The sequence below is a fragment of the Schistocerca nitens genome, chromosome 7 (genome assembly GCF_023898315.1).
Source record: "Schistocerca nitens isolate TAMUIC-IGC-003100 chromosome 7, iqSchNite1.1, whole genome shotgun sequence".
Classification (NCBI taxonomy): Eukaryota; Metazoa; Arthropoda; class Insecta; order Orthoptera; family Acrididae; genus Schistocerca; species Schistocerca nitens.
In genome coordinates, this window is record NC_064620.1 from 64,397,279 (window position 1) to 64,409,693 (window position 12,415).

The 12,415-nt window shown below is 38.0% G+C and overlaps 2 protein-coding genes across 6 annotated transcripts in view; one reads left to right on the forward strand and one right to left on the reverse strand.

Moving 5' to 3' along the window:
* LOC126194963 (zinc finger MYND domain-containing protein 10) overlaps positions 1–8,017 on the reverse strand; it is a 124,620-nt gene extending 116,603 nt beyond the window's left edge. Inside the window, exons 1-2 of the mRNA XM_049933357.1 lie at positions 7,847–8,017; positions 7,664–7,772 (exon numbers count right to left, since the gene is read on the reverse strand). Coding sequence (XP_049789314.1) covers positions 7,664–7,772; positions 7,847–7,944 — 207 coding nt within the window. The 5' untranslated portion in view covers positions 7,945–8,017. The remainder of the gene's footprint in view (positions 1–7,663; positions 7,773–7,846) is intronic.
* Positions 8,018–8,309: 292 nt separating this feature from the next.
* LOC126195017 (anillin-like) overlaps positions 8,310–12,415 on the forward strand; it is a 171,166-nt gene continuing 167,060 nt past the window's right edge. For 3 of the 5 annotated variants that reach the window (XM_049933446.1, XM_049933448.1, XM_049933447.1), the window contains exon 1: positions 8,310–8,485. In XM_049933446.1, coding sequence (XP_049789403.1) covers positions 8,468–8,485 — 18 coding nt within the window. In that variant the 5' untranslated portion in view covers positions 8,310–8,467. The remainder of the gene's footprint in view (positions 8,486–12,415) is intronic. The other 2 variants (XM_049933449.1, XM_049933450.1) reach the window with 1 other exon arrangement.

Consider the following 12,415-nt stretch of genomic DNA (forward strand, 5'->3'; position numbering starts at 1 on the left):
AAATCTTGAACAGTAAAAGAAAGGTTCAAGTGGGGGAACTAAAATTCAGGATGAAAGAATATCAGTGATAAGATTCACTGATGACATTACCATCCTCAGTGAAAATGAAGAAGAATTACAGGATCTGTTGGATGGAATGAAGAATTTAATGAATACAGGATATGGATTGAGAGTAAATCAAAGAAAGATGAAAGTAATAAGGAGTAGCAGAAATAAGAACAGTGAGAAACTTAACATCAGAATTGGAGATAATGTTGTAGATGAAGTTGAGGACTTCTGTTACCTGGGCAGTAATGTAACTCTCAATGGATGGAGCAAGGAAGGCATAAAAACCAAAGTAGTACTGACAAAAAAGGCATTTCTGGTGAGGAGAAGTCTACTAGTAGCACACACAGGCCTTGATTCAAGGAATAAATTTCCGAGAATGTATGTTTGGAGCACAGCTTTCTGTGGCAGTGAAACATGGATTGTTGGACAATCAGAACAGAAGGGAATCAGAGCATTTGAGATGGGCTGCTGCAGAAGAACACTGAAAACTAGGTGGACTGATAAGCTAAGGAATGAGGAGGTTCGCCGCAGAATTGGCAAGCAAAGGAATCTGTGGAAGACACTGTCATGAAAAAGGAACAGGATGATAGGACACTGATCAAGACACCAGGGAATAACTTCCACAGTAATAGAGGGTATAAACTGTACATGAATACAGTGGTTGTAATACATTCAGCAAATAATTGAGGGCATAGGTTGCAACTGCTACTCTGAGAAGAAATGAATGGCACAGGAGAGGAATTCGAGTGGGTTGCATCAGCACGACCTGAAAACTGACGACTCACAAAATAAAAAGAGAGAGATAGGTACAGAACAATGCCGTATGGGCTTTCTCAAACAATATTCAATTAGCTCTCTCAACCACCTTTCTGTGGGTTGTATTGTACTGTAAGCTGATGCATGGTACCTTCAGAAACCAGAAATTCTTAGTTCATCATTGAAATATCTCTTTTCATTGTCAGCCTGCAACTTCTTGATATTTCTTCCTCTCTGATTTTCAGTAATAACATTGTAGATCAAATGTTTGTATGACTTCAGACATTTCTTCAAAAAATATACAAACTTGAATTTTGAAAAATCATTTGTGAAAAATAACAGTATCCACCCATAGATGCTGTCTGCATTGGCTGACACAAATCAGAATGCATAGGGTGATTATAATGAAAGTTAAACTTTCAAAATGCTGTAGAAATAACACCACTGGTCAGAATGATGTCAAACTGCAACGGAATATTATCGGAGAATGGGGAAAACATATGGCAGAAGAAAAAAAAATAGTGTGAAAGTTGATCAACAGATGGTGTTGTACATGTCAGGATACTTAAATGAAAACACTTGTCATGCGCACAACACATTGAAGTTGGTATAAACAAGCAGGGTACACGGCTTTTCCTCCTTTCGCATCTGCGACGCTTGCCTGTCTCAATGCAGCATTGCGCTCTGCTTGTAAAGCTGTATTACAATAATAGTGACTTAGCACATGTCACTCTGCAGAAGTTCTGGATGCTGAAGGGTTGAAAAAAGGCGTTGTTCTGATGACTGCCGTGGGTCTAGAGAAAATGATTCAGAAATTTGAAAAGATGGGTTCTTTTGGTGAGCAACCTGGCAGAGGGAGGTTACGAATTGATTCGAGTCAGTGAAAGCAGTGGCCACGGAAATACAGAAGCGTCCGATCTTACCCGTCGGCTTTGACCCATGACGTCACAAATACCGCGGAAACGACCATAAACAACAATTCCAATATGGCGGATATAAAAACATCGAATATGTATTGTAAACACTGAAATACACAAGTTTCACAAAAAGCCTAATGACTGTAACGGGACAAGCGTGGGAAATTGGGGGTTTTTGGGTGGGGAGAAACTAAATATGTCGTTATGCGGTGGGGGGAGTCTGCAGTGCCCCCCCATCCCCCCACAGGCTTCATTAGTGTCAAATCAATATTTTCGAATCATAGGCGGCCGCTGCCGCGGCCGCATTCCAAAAATAAAAACTCCCAACCTAACCTCAAGTGGGCTACGCTACAGATCAATATGTTCATCAAATTGCTTCATATTACGTATACATGTTCTTTAAACAAGAGTACATCAAACCATGTATTAGGTTTTCCGCGCCGTAATGACGTCACACACCACAACACGCTTACGTCACGGGTCAAAGCCGACGAGTAAGATCGGACCTTTCTGTTGACCCGTGGCCACAGCAATGCAGGAGGATATGAGTGGTGGTGTGCAAACATGTAGTGCATGGAGAATTGCCCGAACATTGCATATACCCGCGAGCACAGTGCATAAAATCCTATGAAACATCTTCCTTTGCTAGCCATTCAAAATTACCCATGTGTAGGAGTTGCTTCCTGTTGACCTGCCAGCAAGGGAGACCTTTGCTATAGAATATCTTGTTCACATGGAAGTGGACAATTATTGGCCATGGAAGATTTTGTGGACAGATGAACCCCTCTTCCTTCTGAAAAGATATGTCAATGCACAGAATTGTCGAATATGGGCAACGGAAAATCCACACGCAAATCAACCATTATCTCTTCTCCTGAAAAGGTCACTGTGTGGTGCGGGTTTATGGCATCACTTATCATAGGGCCATATTTTTTCGAAGAGACAGGTGCTTCCAGTCCTGTGACCTATACCGTCACTGGTAAGCGCTATGAATATCTTTTGCGCAACCATGTCATTCCAAATCTCCAACAGCGTGGATGGGATAATTTTTATGCAAGATGGAGCACCTCTAGTTAAGCAGCTGCTGAAGTGCCAATTTGGAAATGCTAGAATTATCAGCCACCATTTTCCTACAGCCTGGCTGTTCCAATCACCTGATCTTAATCCGCGTGACTTCTGGTTGTGTGGCTACCTGAAAGATATTGCGTTCAAGGTTCTAACTGCAAACTTAGCTGCAATGAAGGCACACATTGCGCAACACATTCTGAACGTTACCCCAGAAACACTTTGATCAGTTGTGGAACATGCTGTTTCTCGATTTCAACTTGTTGCACAAAATGGTGGACAGTATATTGAACATGTTTTGCATCAGTCACACGGGAATTAATAATCCAATTTGATTTTGATTGATGCTTTTTGTGGGATTTTTGGCCTCAGGACAATTAAAAACTGATATGATTGATGCTGTTTATGCAGTTTTTGGCCTCAGGACAATTAAAAACTGATGTGAGTGATGCTTTTTATGCAGTTTTTGGCCTCAGGACAATTAAAAGCCAATTTTTACCATCTGTTGTGATATGACCTTGCTGTGGTGGATGGGCTTATGTAACTAACGGTATCACAGTTGTACACCCGTCACACTGAGTAGTACAAATGTTTAATGTCAAACGTACACCTTAGGCACTGTTGTATGATTCATTTGTCATTTTTTGTTGGCCACTATTAAATTATGATGCTTACAGCACCAGCTATTGCACCATTTTGTAACTGTTTATTTTTCTTCTGCCATACATTTTCCACTTTCTCCGATAATATTGCATTGCAATTTGATGACATTCTGACCAATGGTGTTATTTCTACAGCGGTTTGAAAGTTTAACTTTAATTATAATCACCCTGTACTAAGTTCAGAATGTGTTTAGAATACCTATAGCTAGTTTTGACGGGGAAAATGTCACTAGTTTTCCATGATTCACAACTCACGGGGTTCCTTGACAACAATATCCTCATTTAGTCCCATTGAAATCTTTGCCAACTTCACCATTTGTTTGTGACTCATATGTCGTAGCCTGTGATGCCCTAGGAATCAACCACTTTTCGTGTAGAAGCATTGCTTTATTTCACCTACACTCAAACAACAGGTGCCATTCTTAAGTGGTGCTTTGGCAATCAGTTCACCTTCTGCATCTTAACCGAAGCCACTTCATTCCTTTTGCTTGCAATTGTACTATCTGAGAGTTTGGGATGGGAATGCCATCAGATGCTTCTGCTTTCACTACTTTATCACTAGTAAAGTGAGATTAACACGTCCAGAAGTCTTTGCTGCTAAGCCATCACATCCCATGTTGACTACTGAGCTATTACATACAAATAGCTTGGTATTAAGAAGCTTCTCTTCATCATTGGTGATGTGAGTCAAAGCTCCGGAATCTAAATACCAAATCTCCCTTTCTGCTGCTAGAAAGGGTTTCTTGTGTTCTGACTGTTTTCTAGTTATATTTCCTTTCTCAACCTTGCTACAGAAATTCTGTTGCACTTGTAGCATTTAATAAAGCATTTTGTATGACTGTTTATTTAAATATAATGCTGGGATTTCATTTCCTTTCGCATCTTCAGATTTCACATCTAGTAATAGTTTTACTTTAATAGATTAACCGATGGGATGTGTGCCACTGTTTTCCAGTACCATAATCACAGGTTGACAGGCCCCGAAAGATCAAGTCATCTAGCCAAGAGCAAAGTTCATATCTACTCTTCACTAACTGGGAATTTCATTCCATTTAAGTTAAACACAGTCATTACAGTTCAGCCACAGTAGTCATCTATCAAACTGCATTTATCTAATTTGATACTGATTAATGTTCTAAGCAAGTTCATTCTTCGCGATAGTCCACAGTTTCAAATCCTTTTTCCAAGACTATCCAAGCTCCTGCTTCTGTACTCATGCTCCTTGTATAGAATAGTTTGTCTTATCAATGAAGAGTAGAATCTGGGAATGTCTCTTTTCTGCCAAGAATCTTCTAGTTTCGTTGGGTCCAAAGGAGAGTTTTCTGTAACATCCCACACATTGCTATGGACTAAATATGCACATTTCCACATTGCATAATTTTTGTGTCCAATGAACTTTTCAACTGCTGTAAGTCCAAATGATGCTGTACCATTCATTTTTAGGTCTGAATGAAAAAAATACCCATTTCTGCATGCACAGATGATCATTCAACAAAAAGTTAAAAACAAAAATTATTGACACACATGTAACTTACTTACAAACCGACTCCAGATTTCCATGCACACATTTTATTTTTAACACTTATAAAACATTGCTTTCAAACCTGGTCCTGGGCTCATAACCATTTTGCTGAGCATTTTTGGCATTAACATGAAATGATTGTAAAAGGACATTTGATTAAATGGAAAGCCAGTACATACACTACAACCACTGCACATATATGACAACACAACCGCCAGAGAATAACAGTAACAACAAAGGGTCAATATCATTTTATATATCCAAGAGATATTAAAAACAGGCAGCATTGAGAAACAAGCTTAAATCATTAAAATTGGTGGAGCTCAAACATAATGAGGTATCTGGAACATGGGACACAATGACCTTCTCTGTGAAAACCATCACTGATTACAAAAACATCGGTTATGTAGAACTCGACTTTTCTCACCTACTGAAGACAATGGATCAAACAATTGGTGGATTGCAATTAAGTGGAAACACTTCTGGAAAGCAGTCAAGAAATAATGCTAATCCACCCAATGCTATTAACAAAAATATGGTTATGTGAAATAACAAAGTTTGTGACTGGATAAAGAATTTGTTAATAGGGAGGAAGCGACACATCTTGGATGGAGAGTCGTCAACAGATGTGGAAGTAGGTCTAACTTCAGGCATGCCTCAGAGAAGTATGTTGAGACTTTTGCTCATGTTTTATATTAATGTCCTGGAAGACAATATTAACAATAACCTCAGACTTTTTTGCAGATGCTGCAGTTCTCTATGATGAGATGTACTTGAAAATAACTGGACATATATACAGTGATAGCTTGATAAAATTTCAAAATGGAGCAAGTATTGGCAACTTGCTTTAAAATGTCCAGAAACAAAAAGTTGTAAATTCACAAAATGCAGAAGCATTTTATCCTATAACTACATCATCGATGAGTCACAAGTGCAATCAGACAACCCATTAAATACCTGGGTATAACAACGTGTAGAAATATAAAATTAAATATTGTATACAATCACTCTTAGGTAAGGTAGGTGGCAGACTTCAGTTCATTGATAAGCATGTGCATAGCATATGAAGACGTGCAGATCGAAAAGGTTGACAGTGTTAAATTTCTGGGATTACAACTCGATAATACATTCAGTTGGGAAAGGCATACTACAGAACTGCTGAAACGCCTAAACAAGTCTGTATTTGCAGTGAGAATGATGCCAGATGTAGGAGATATAGATATAAAAAAAACTTGCATACTTTGCTTACTTTCGTTCTATTATGTCATACGGGATCTTATTCTGTGGTAACTCGTCAAACTGAGTAAAATTTTTTAGCGTGCAAAAGTGTGTAAAAGACTCATTTGTAGTGCAAATGCAAGAACATAATGTAGAAATCTGTTCAAGGAACTTTGTATTCTAACCACTACTTCTCAATATATTTATTCCTTAATGAAATTTGTTACAAGTAATATATCTCTGGTTCCAGCCAATAACTCAGTTCATAGTTTCAGAACTAGGAATAAGAACAATCTACATAAAGACCTAAAGTCACTTATCTTGGTCCAAAAACGGGTCCAATATTCAGGAACACACATTTTCATTAAACTACCAGCAACCAATAAAATATTGGTTTCAGATAAAGCATGATTTAAACAGAGTTTGAAAGACTTTTTCATAGGCAACTCCTTCTACTCTATAGATGAATATCTTAACAGGGACTGTTAGGCCAGGTTAAGTAAAAATGACTGTCAGATTTCAGTTTTGACAACAATTGGCCACAACAGTCAAGATTAGGTATTTTGTGTATGTTAAATTTATTAAAAGTGCATAACAATGTTTCATTTTGACCGTGTATTAATTCTATAAATGTTAGTAGTTCCAGATTACTGTAATGTATTCACCTATTTTGACAGTCTCCTGACAAATGATCAGCGTAGTAGGTACTGTATTCAAGTGTTTTATGTTATTCTTTCTGACATGTTCCACACCCATGAGAATAATGTCATTTTTGGAACTATGAAACAAAAACTGAATTTAATCTAATCTATACTGTGCTGAATGCATACAAAGAAAGGGCAACACTAAATGGGCACCACGTGTTTCAGACTCACAGGTGAGTGTCACTGAACTGCTGTAAAACCAGAACTGGCAAATGTTTAAAAATAATCAGCAACCATTCTGTAATCTAGGAATATACTTTGTATCAATCCTTTCTGGGCCTCGTAGACAAATTAGAACAATTACAGTGTGCATTCTTATGAGAATGGGATGAGGACAAATCTTAAGTGCTGTAATGAGAGATTCCCATTATAGTCTTCTAGCATATTTCAGAACATTAAGTTTTACTTTTCCATAAACATTACAGGCATAATAGACAAACGACAGCTACTCTTTCGGCAAACCAATATCACATTCTCAATGACTGACATATTATAAGTTCATCTTTTGAGTACAATGTGTGTTTCTATTCCAGCAACACTTAAATGTATTATATTATTCATACGGAAATATTGAACACCATAATATAACTTTATTTGTAATGTGTCTTAGAAAAAATGACGTGCGCCTACAGATTGAGTGGGGAATGGAATGGGCCTTTCTAACATTGAATTTTGTGGGGAATAATGAGCGAAAAACAACAAGAGGCATATTAAAATCACTTTCTTCAATGGATATATTTTGAGTTATTGTATGAAACGTGCTTTACTTACTTTACCGTAAGATATCAACGTATCTTTCACCGTTTCTTCACGCATCTCACCGGCTTCTAAAATACTTTGTTGATGTAATTTTTGGATTCGCTCATGGATTTCGAACCATCTGTAAATCGAAAACTTTTTAATACTTTCTTAGAGGAAATAAAATTGTGCTGTTACACGATAGCAGAAATTTACCTTCTTGAACCGAGTTCTTCAATATTAGTCGGTTCTAGGTAGCTGACATAGGTTTCTATTTCACCAGGGTGAATGATATAATTTACACTTTCGGCCATTTGTTACTGTAAACGACTGGCAGTATCCATAAATCGTATCTTCTGGACTCGTCGACGCACTGAGTTTGTTTACTTCGTAATAGGTTTTGAATTTGCCTCCATGGTAACTGTTGTTATGGAAATACATGCGATGTGCCAACATCGGGAGTTCACATTACCTAAATAAAATAACCAGACGTCTCCTTTAACGATAATTCTTTTCATTTCGTAAATGGGATAAATTTCCAATTTACAATTAGGTGCTTTGAAGGTTTTTCGGTGGATGACAATTTGAGTTAAATTTTTACACTCAAAATACTTATTTGAAACTGAGGTCACTACTGAAAGTTCCCTTACGTTTCATACGTTGGCCAATGATAAGCCAGCGGCGGTTAATACTGATTTGAGTTCGAAATGGGAGAGCAGTGTAAGGGCTTGGTTTATGTGTTTAGAATTTAACGACGTGTGATGTGTAGCTAAGAAACGTTGTTTGAATTTGTAGAGGATATAGTCACCCAGATCTTTAACGTGTTGGTAAACAATAATGGATCCTTTTACTCAGGTAACTGTTATTTTGCGGAATATGTCAAGTCTGTTTACACCGACGGGCATTTCCCATAATGTAAAATAGTAATACAAGATTCAACAGTCTCTAGGCTGTATTTTCAAATTTCATTTATGGTGCATATATTTTTTTTTTTAATTTTACTATCGGAAACGCTTGAATTCCAGTATTCTAGAATTGCTGCTTTCTATTGATATTGGCCAGAAGCAACTGTAGATGACGCCTAAATATGCCAGAAATTGAGATCTACGAAGCAATGACTGTATACACAGCGTACCTATAAACATTTAAGCAGGAGTGATTTGTTGATCTACATGCTCCATGTGACGAAAACTGCGTACACATTTATGTTCTATAGTTTTGATGTGCATCCTTGCATGAGCATTCCATCGGTTGCTTTTGTCGGTTGTGGAAAAATTTTTATGACTGGTGAATTCTGTACCCGACATCGTCCAGTGTAAGATTTTAAAATTTATCGCTTCCAAGGAGCGAAGTTACTCGGAAACAAATTTTCTGCCAAAATAAGTGATTTTTGAACCCATGCATCTCAAAAGGCATATCAGATCCACACTTCTGTTAACTGTTAATTGAAAGAACATCTTTTTCTCTACAAAGCCCAAAATTTCCCCAAATGATTTTTTTCCTAGAAAATATACATTTATCCAGCAAAGTTTCTCATGCAAACATACAGTTTGGAGTTTCAGAAAAAGCAGTATTTTAAAAATGTCACAATATAGGCCCAATTAAAAGTTTTTATGGTCTGGGATGGATTTTGCAATTACCAGTAAATAAAAAAAGAAAATAAAACTTGTGTCTGCATTTCTATGGGGACATGCCGACAGCCTAGCAAGTCCAGTTGTGTGTGAGGAATGTTTTGTAGGTCCCGAGTCCTCCTGGTGGATTGCTTAATAAAGGTTCCCAAACCTTTGTAGAATATAGCAGAGTCTTCCACCCCACAACCTTTTGTTTGGTTAAATTGTCTTTTTCACTCCCAAGCTGCCATTCATGACACAACTGCATTAGTGCTCGGTTGATGTTAATTTTTTATCAATTTTAGCAATGATTAGCTCTAGAGAACTGCATCTGCTAATCTATGTTGTAGATGACACCGGTAGATGTGCGATAGTGTGCTAGTCAGGATCCAGTCTGTTTCTTTTCAAATTAGCCAGTGAAACGGTCTCAGGATTGCAGAAATGCATGAAATTTTAAGTGCACAATTTTCCTCTATAGAGATTTCACAAACATTGCCAACCCGCCAGCAGGAAATTTACTAGCCTGGTGTGGTGTCAAAACTGTAAGCTCTAGCTCATCATCAGGTTGGTTCTGATAGTTTGGCAACAAATGACTTGAAGTTCCCTGAGAACCTGTCCACTTTAACTGGTGATTTTCTTTTCTTGCAGCAAGTCTTGAAACCAAAGAAAACCTTTCTTCCGGAGATGCCATGGCTGGTTCAGTTTGAGCCTTCTCTATAACTTCATTGATGATTTGCTCACAGACTATATGTAAATCCAAAGATAAGCGGATTTGATTCCCCACTGCCCTCTGCTGTGGACTACCTTGTGCAGTAAATTCTTTAACAGTTGCTATTCTAGGTCTAACACATTCTAATTTTCCATGACTTGGTGCAAAAAAGTTCCACTATGCATTTACACCAAAGTCTTTGAGGTGGTGGCATAGGTGAAATTATTGAAATTTTTAAACTGGGCTGCAGACATCGTACCGAAGTGTATGATTTTTTGCAGAGTTGTTGCTTTTTGTTTTAGTAAATGTACAAGTTTCGTCCAAAAGACATGAAGTAGACATGCATCGTGTCTTGGGCTGTCAATATTTAAACAAACTTTCAAAATGCATTTGCTCATTTTTACAAAAAAAGAAAAAAAAATGGAAAATTGTTTCTGAGACTTGGAACAGTCAGAAATTTTTGGGGTCTCTGGTAAACCTTTTCATGTTTTTTGTAACAATTGGAGTTGTTTAACATTAAATACAGCTTTAAGAAAACAATGGAATGCGCAGTAGCTTGTCTGTTTTCCCAGTGAAAATCTTGCACAGCACCTTGAACATGGCAACAGTTTTTGAAATGAAATGTCACTATGACTTTTACATGTCCTTCACATAAGGACCCTCACTCAGAAAGTATTAAAATGTGGGAGATACAAATATGTAAATAAGCATCCCTAGCATAGAGAATCAACTGGAAGAGTTCAAACCAAATAAATTGCCAGGTCCAGATGGGATCCCAATTCAGTTTTACAGAGTGTACGCAATGGCCCCTTACTTACCTTGCATTTATCATAAGTTTCTCGTGGTGTGTGATGTCATTATGACGTGGAGTTTACAAGTTGGATGTGTTTATATATATATCATCTTGTGTTTGCTGGTGCCATCTGGTGGTGTGTGCTGAGGGTAATGTGTTGCATTGGGTTCATTTGAGCTTTGATGTAGGGTGTGTGAAGTCGTTGGTGGTGTTTGTAGTTCAGGGTGTGAGGATTGGAAATTTTTTCAGTGCGTTCTCAATTAATTTTTTTGTTTACGTGCGTGGTGTTTTCATTAGGTGTTATTGGTTTGCTGAGTGTGGTGCAGTAAGACGTTTAAGTTACTGTGTGGCTTCTGTTGTTAGGTATGGAAATAATGATGATGAATATAATTGTGCTGTGTTTTTTATTTTTGTTGTGTGAGTGGTTTGAGAGGATTTTTGTGTGTGTGTGTGTGTGTGTGTGTGTGTGTGTGTGTGTGTGTGTGTGTGTGTGTGTGTGTGTGTGTGTGTGTGTGAGGGGGGGGGGGGCGGTAGCCAACCTAGTAGCATGCAGTGCCGGAATTTGTTGGTGGTGAGTAATTTTTTTTTATTATTTATTTTTTTCTCAAGTTGTAATATTTTTTGTATTTATGGTGCGTTGATAGTGTTTTAATATCTGTAAGGATGTTTAATTTTTGGGTTTTAGAGGTGTTGTGGTTTTGGTTTTATTTTTCGTAGTTGCAGGTGTTGATTTTTTTTTTTTTTTTTTTTTTTTTTTTTTTTTTTTTTTTTTAATATCAGTAGCTGTAGTTGACCTATACAGGTCAAAGGAAATGACCAGTTGCAATTTTTGTAGTTGTAGAGGATGTTTTTGTGGTATCGATAGTTGAGGCCGAGCTATATAGGTCAAGGGAAGTGATTCTAGTGGATTTTGGTGATGTAGCGGAATGTTGTAAATTATTATTGGCACAATCCGAATAACTGCAGGTAGCGGGGTTACCTTCATAGTCTTGGATGTTATTCAATTTAGCATATGTTAAAACTTCCCCCATGAACCATGGACCTTGCCGTTGGTGGGGAGGCTTGCGTGCCTCAGCGATACAGATAGCCGTACCGTAGGTGCAACCACAACGGAGGGGTATCTGTTGAGAGGCCAGACAAACGTGTGGTTCCTGAAGAGGGGCAGCAGCCTTTTCAGTAGTTGCAGGGTCAACAGTCTGGATGATTGACTGATCTGGCCTTGTAACATTAACCAAAACTGCCTTGCTGTGCTGGTACTGCGAACGGCTGAAAGCAAGGGGAAACTACAGCTGTAATTTTTCCCGAGGACATGCAGCTTTACTGTATGATTAAATGATGATGGCGTCCTCTTGGGTAAAATATTCCGGAGGTAAAATAGTCCCCCAATCGGATCTCCGGGCGGGGACTACTCAACAGGATATCGTTATCAGGAGAAAGAAAACTGGCATTCTACGGATCGGAGCGTGGAATGTCAGATCCCTTAATAGGGCAGGTAGGTTAAAAAATTTAAAAAGGGAAATGGATAGGTTAAAGTTAGATATAGTGGGAATTAGTGAAGATCGGTGGCAGGAGGAACAAGACTTTTGGTCAGGTGATTACAGATTTATAAATACAAAATCAAATAGGGGTAATGCAGGAGTAGGTTTAATAATGAATAGGAAAATAGGACTGCG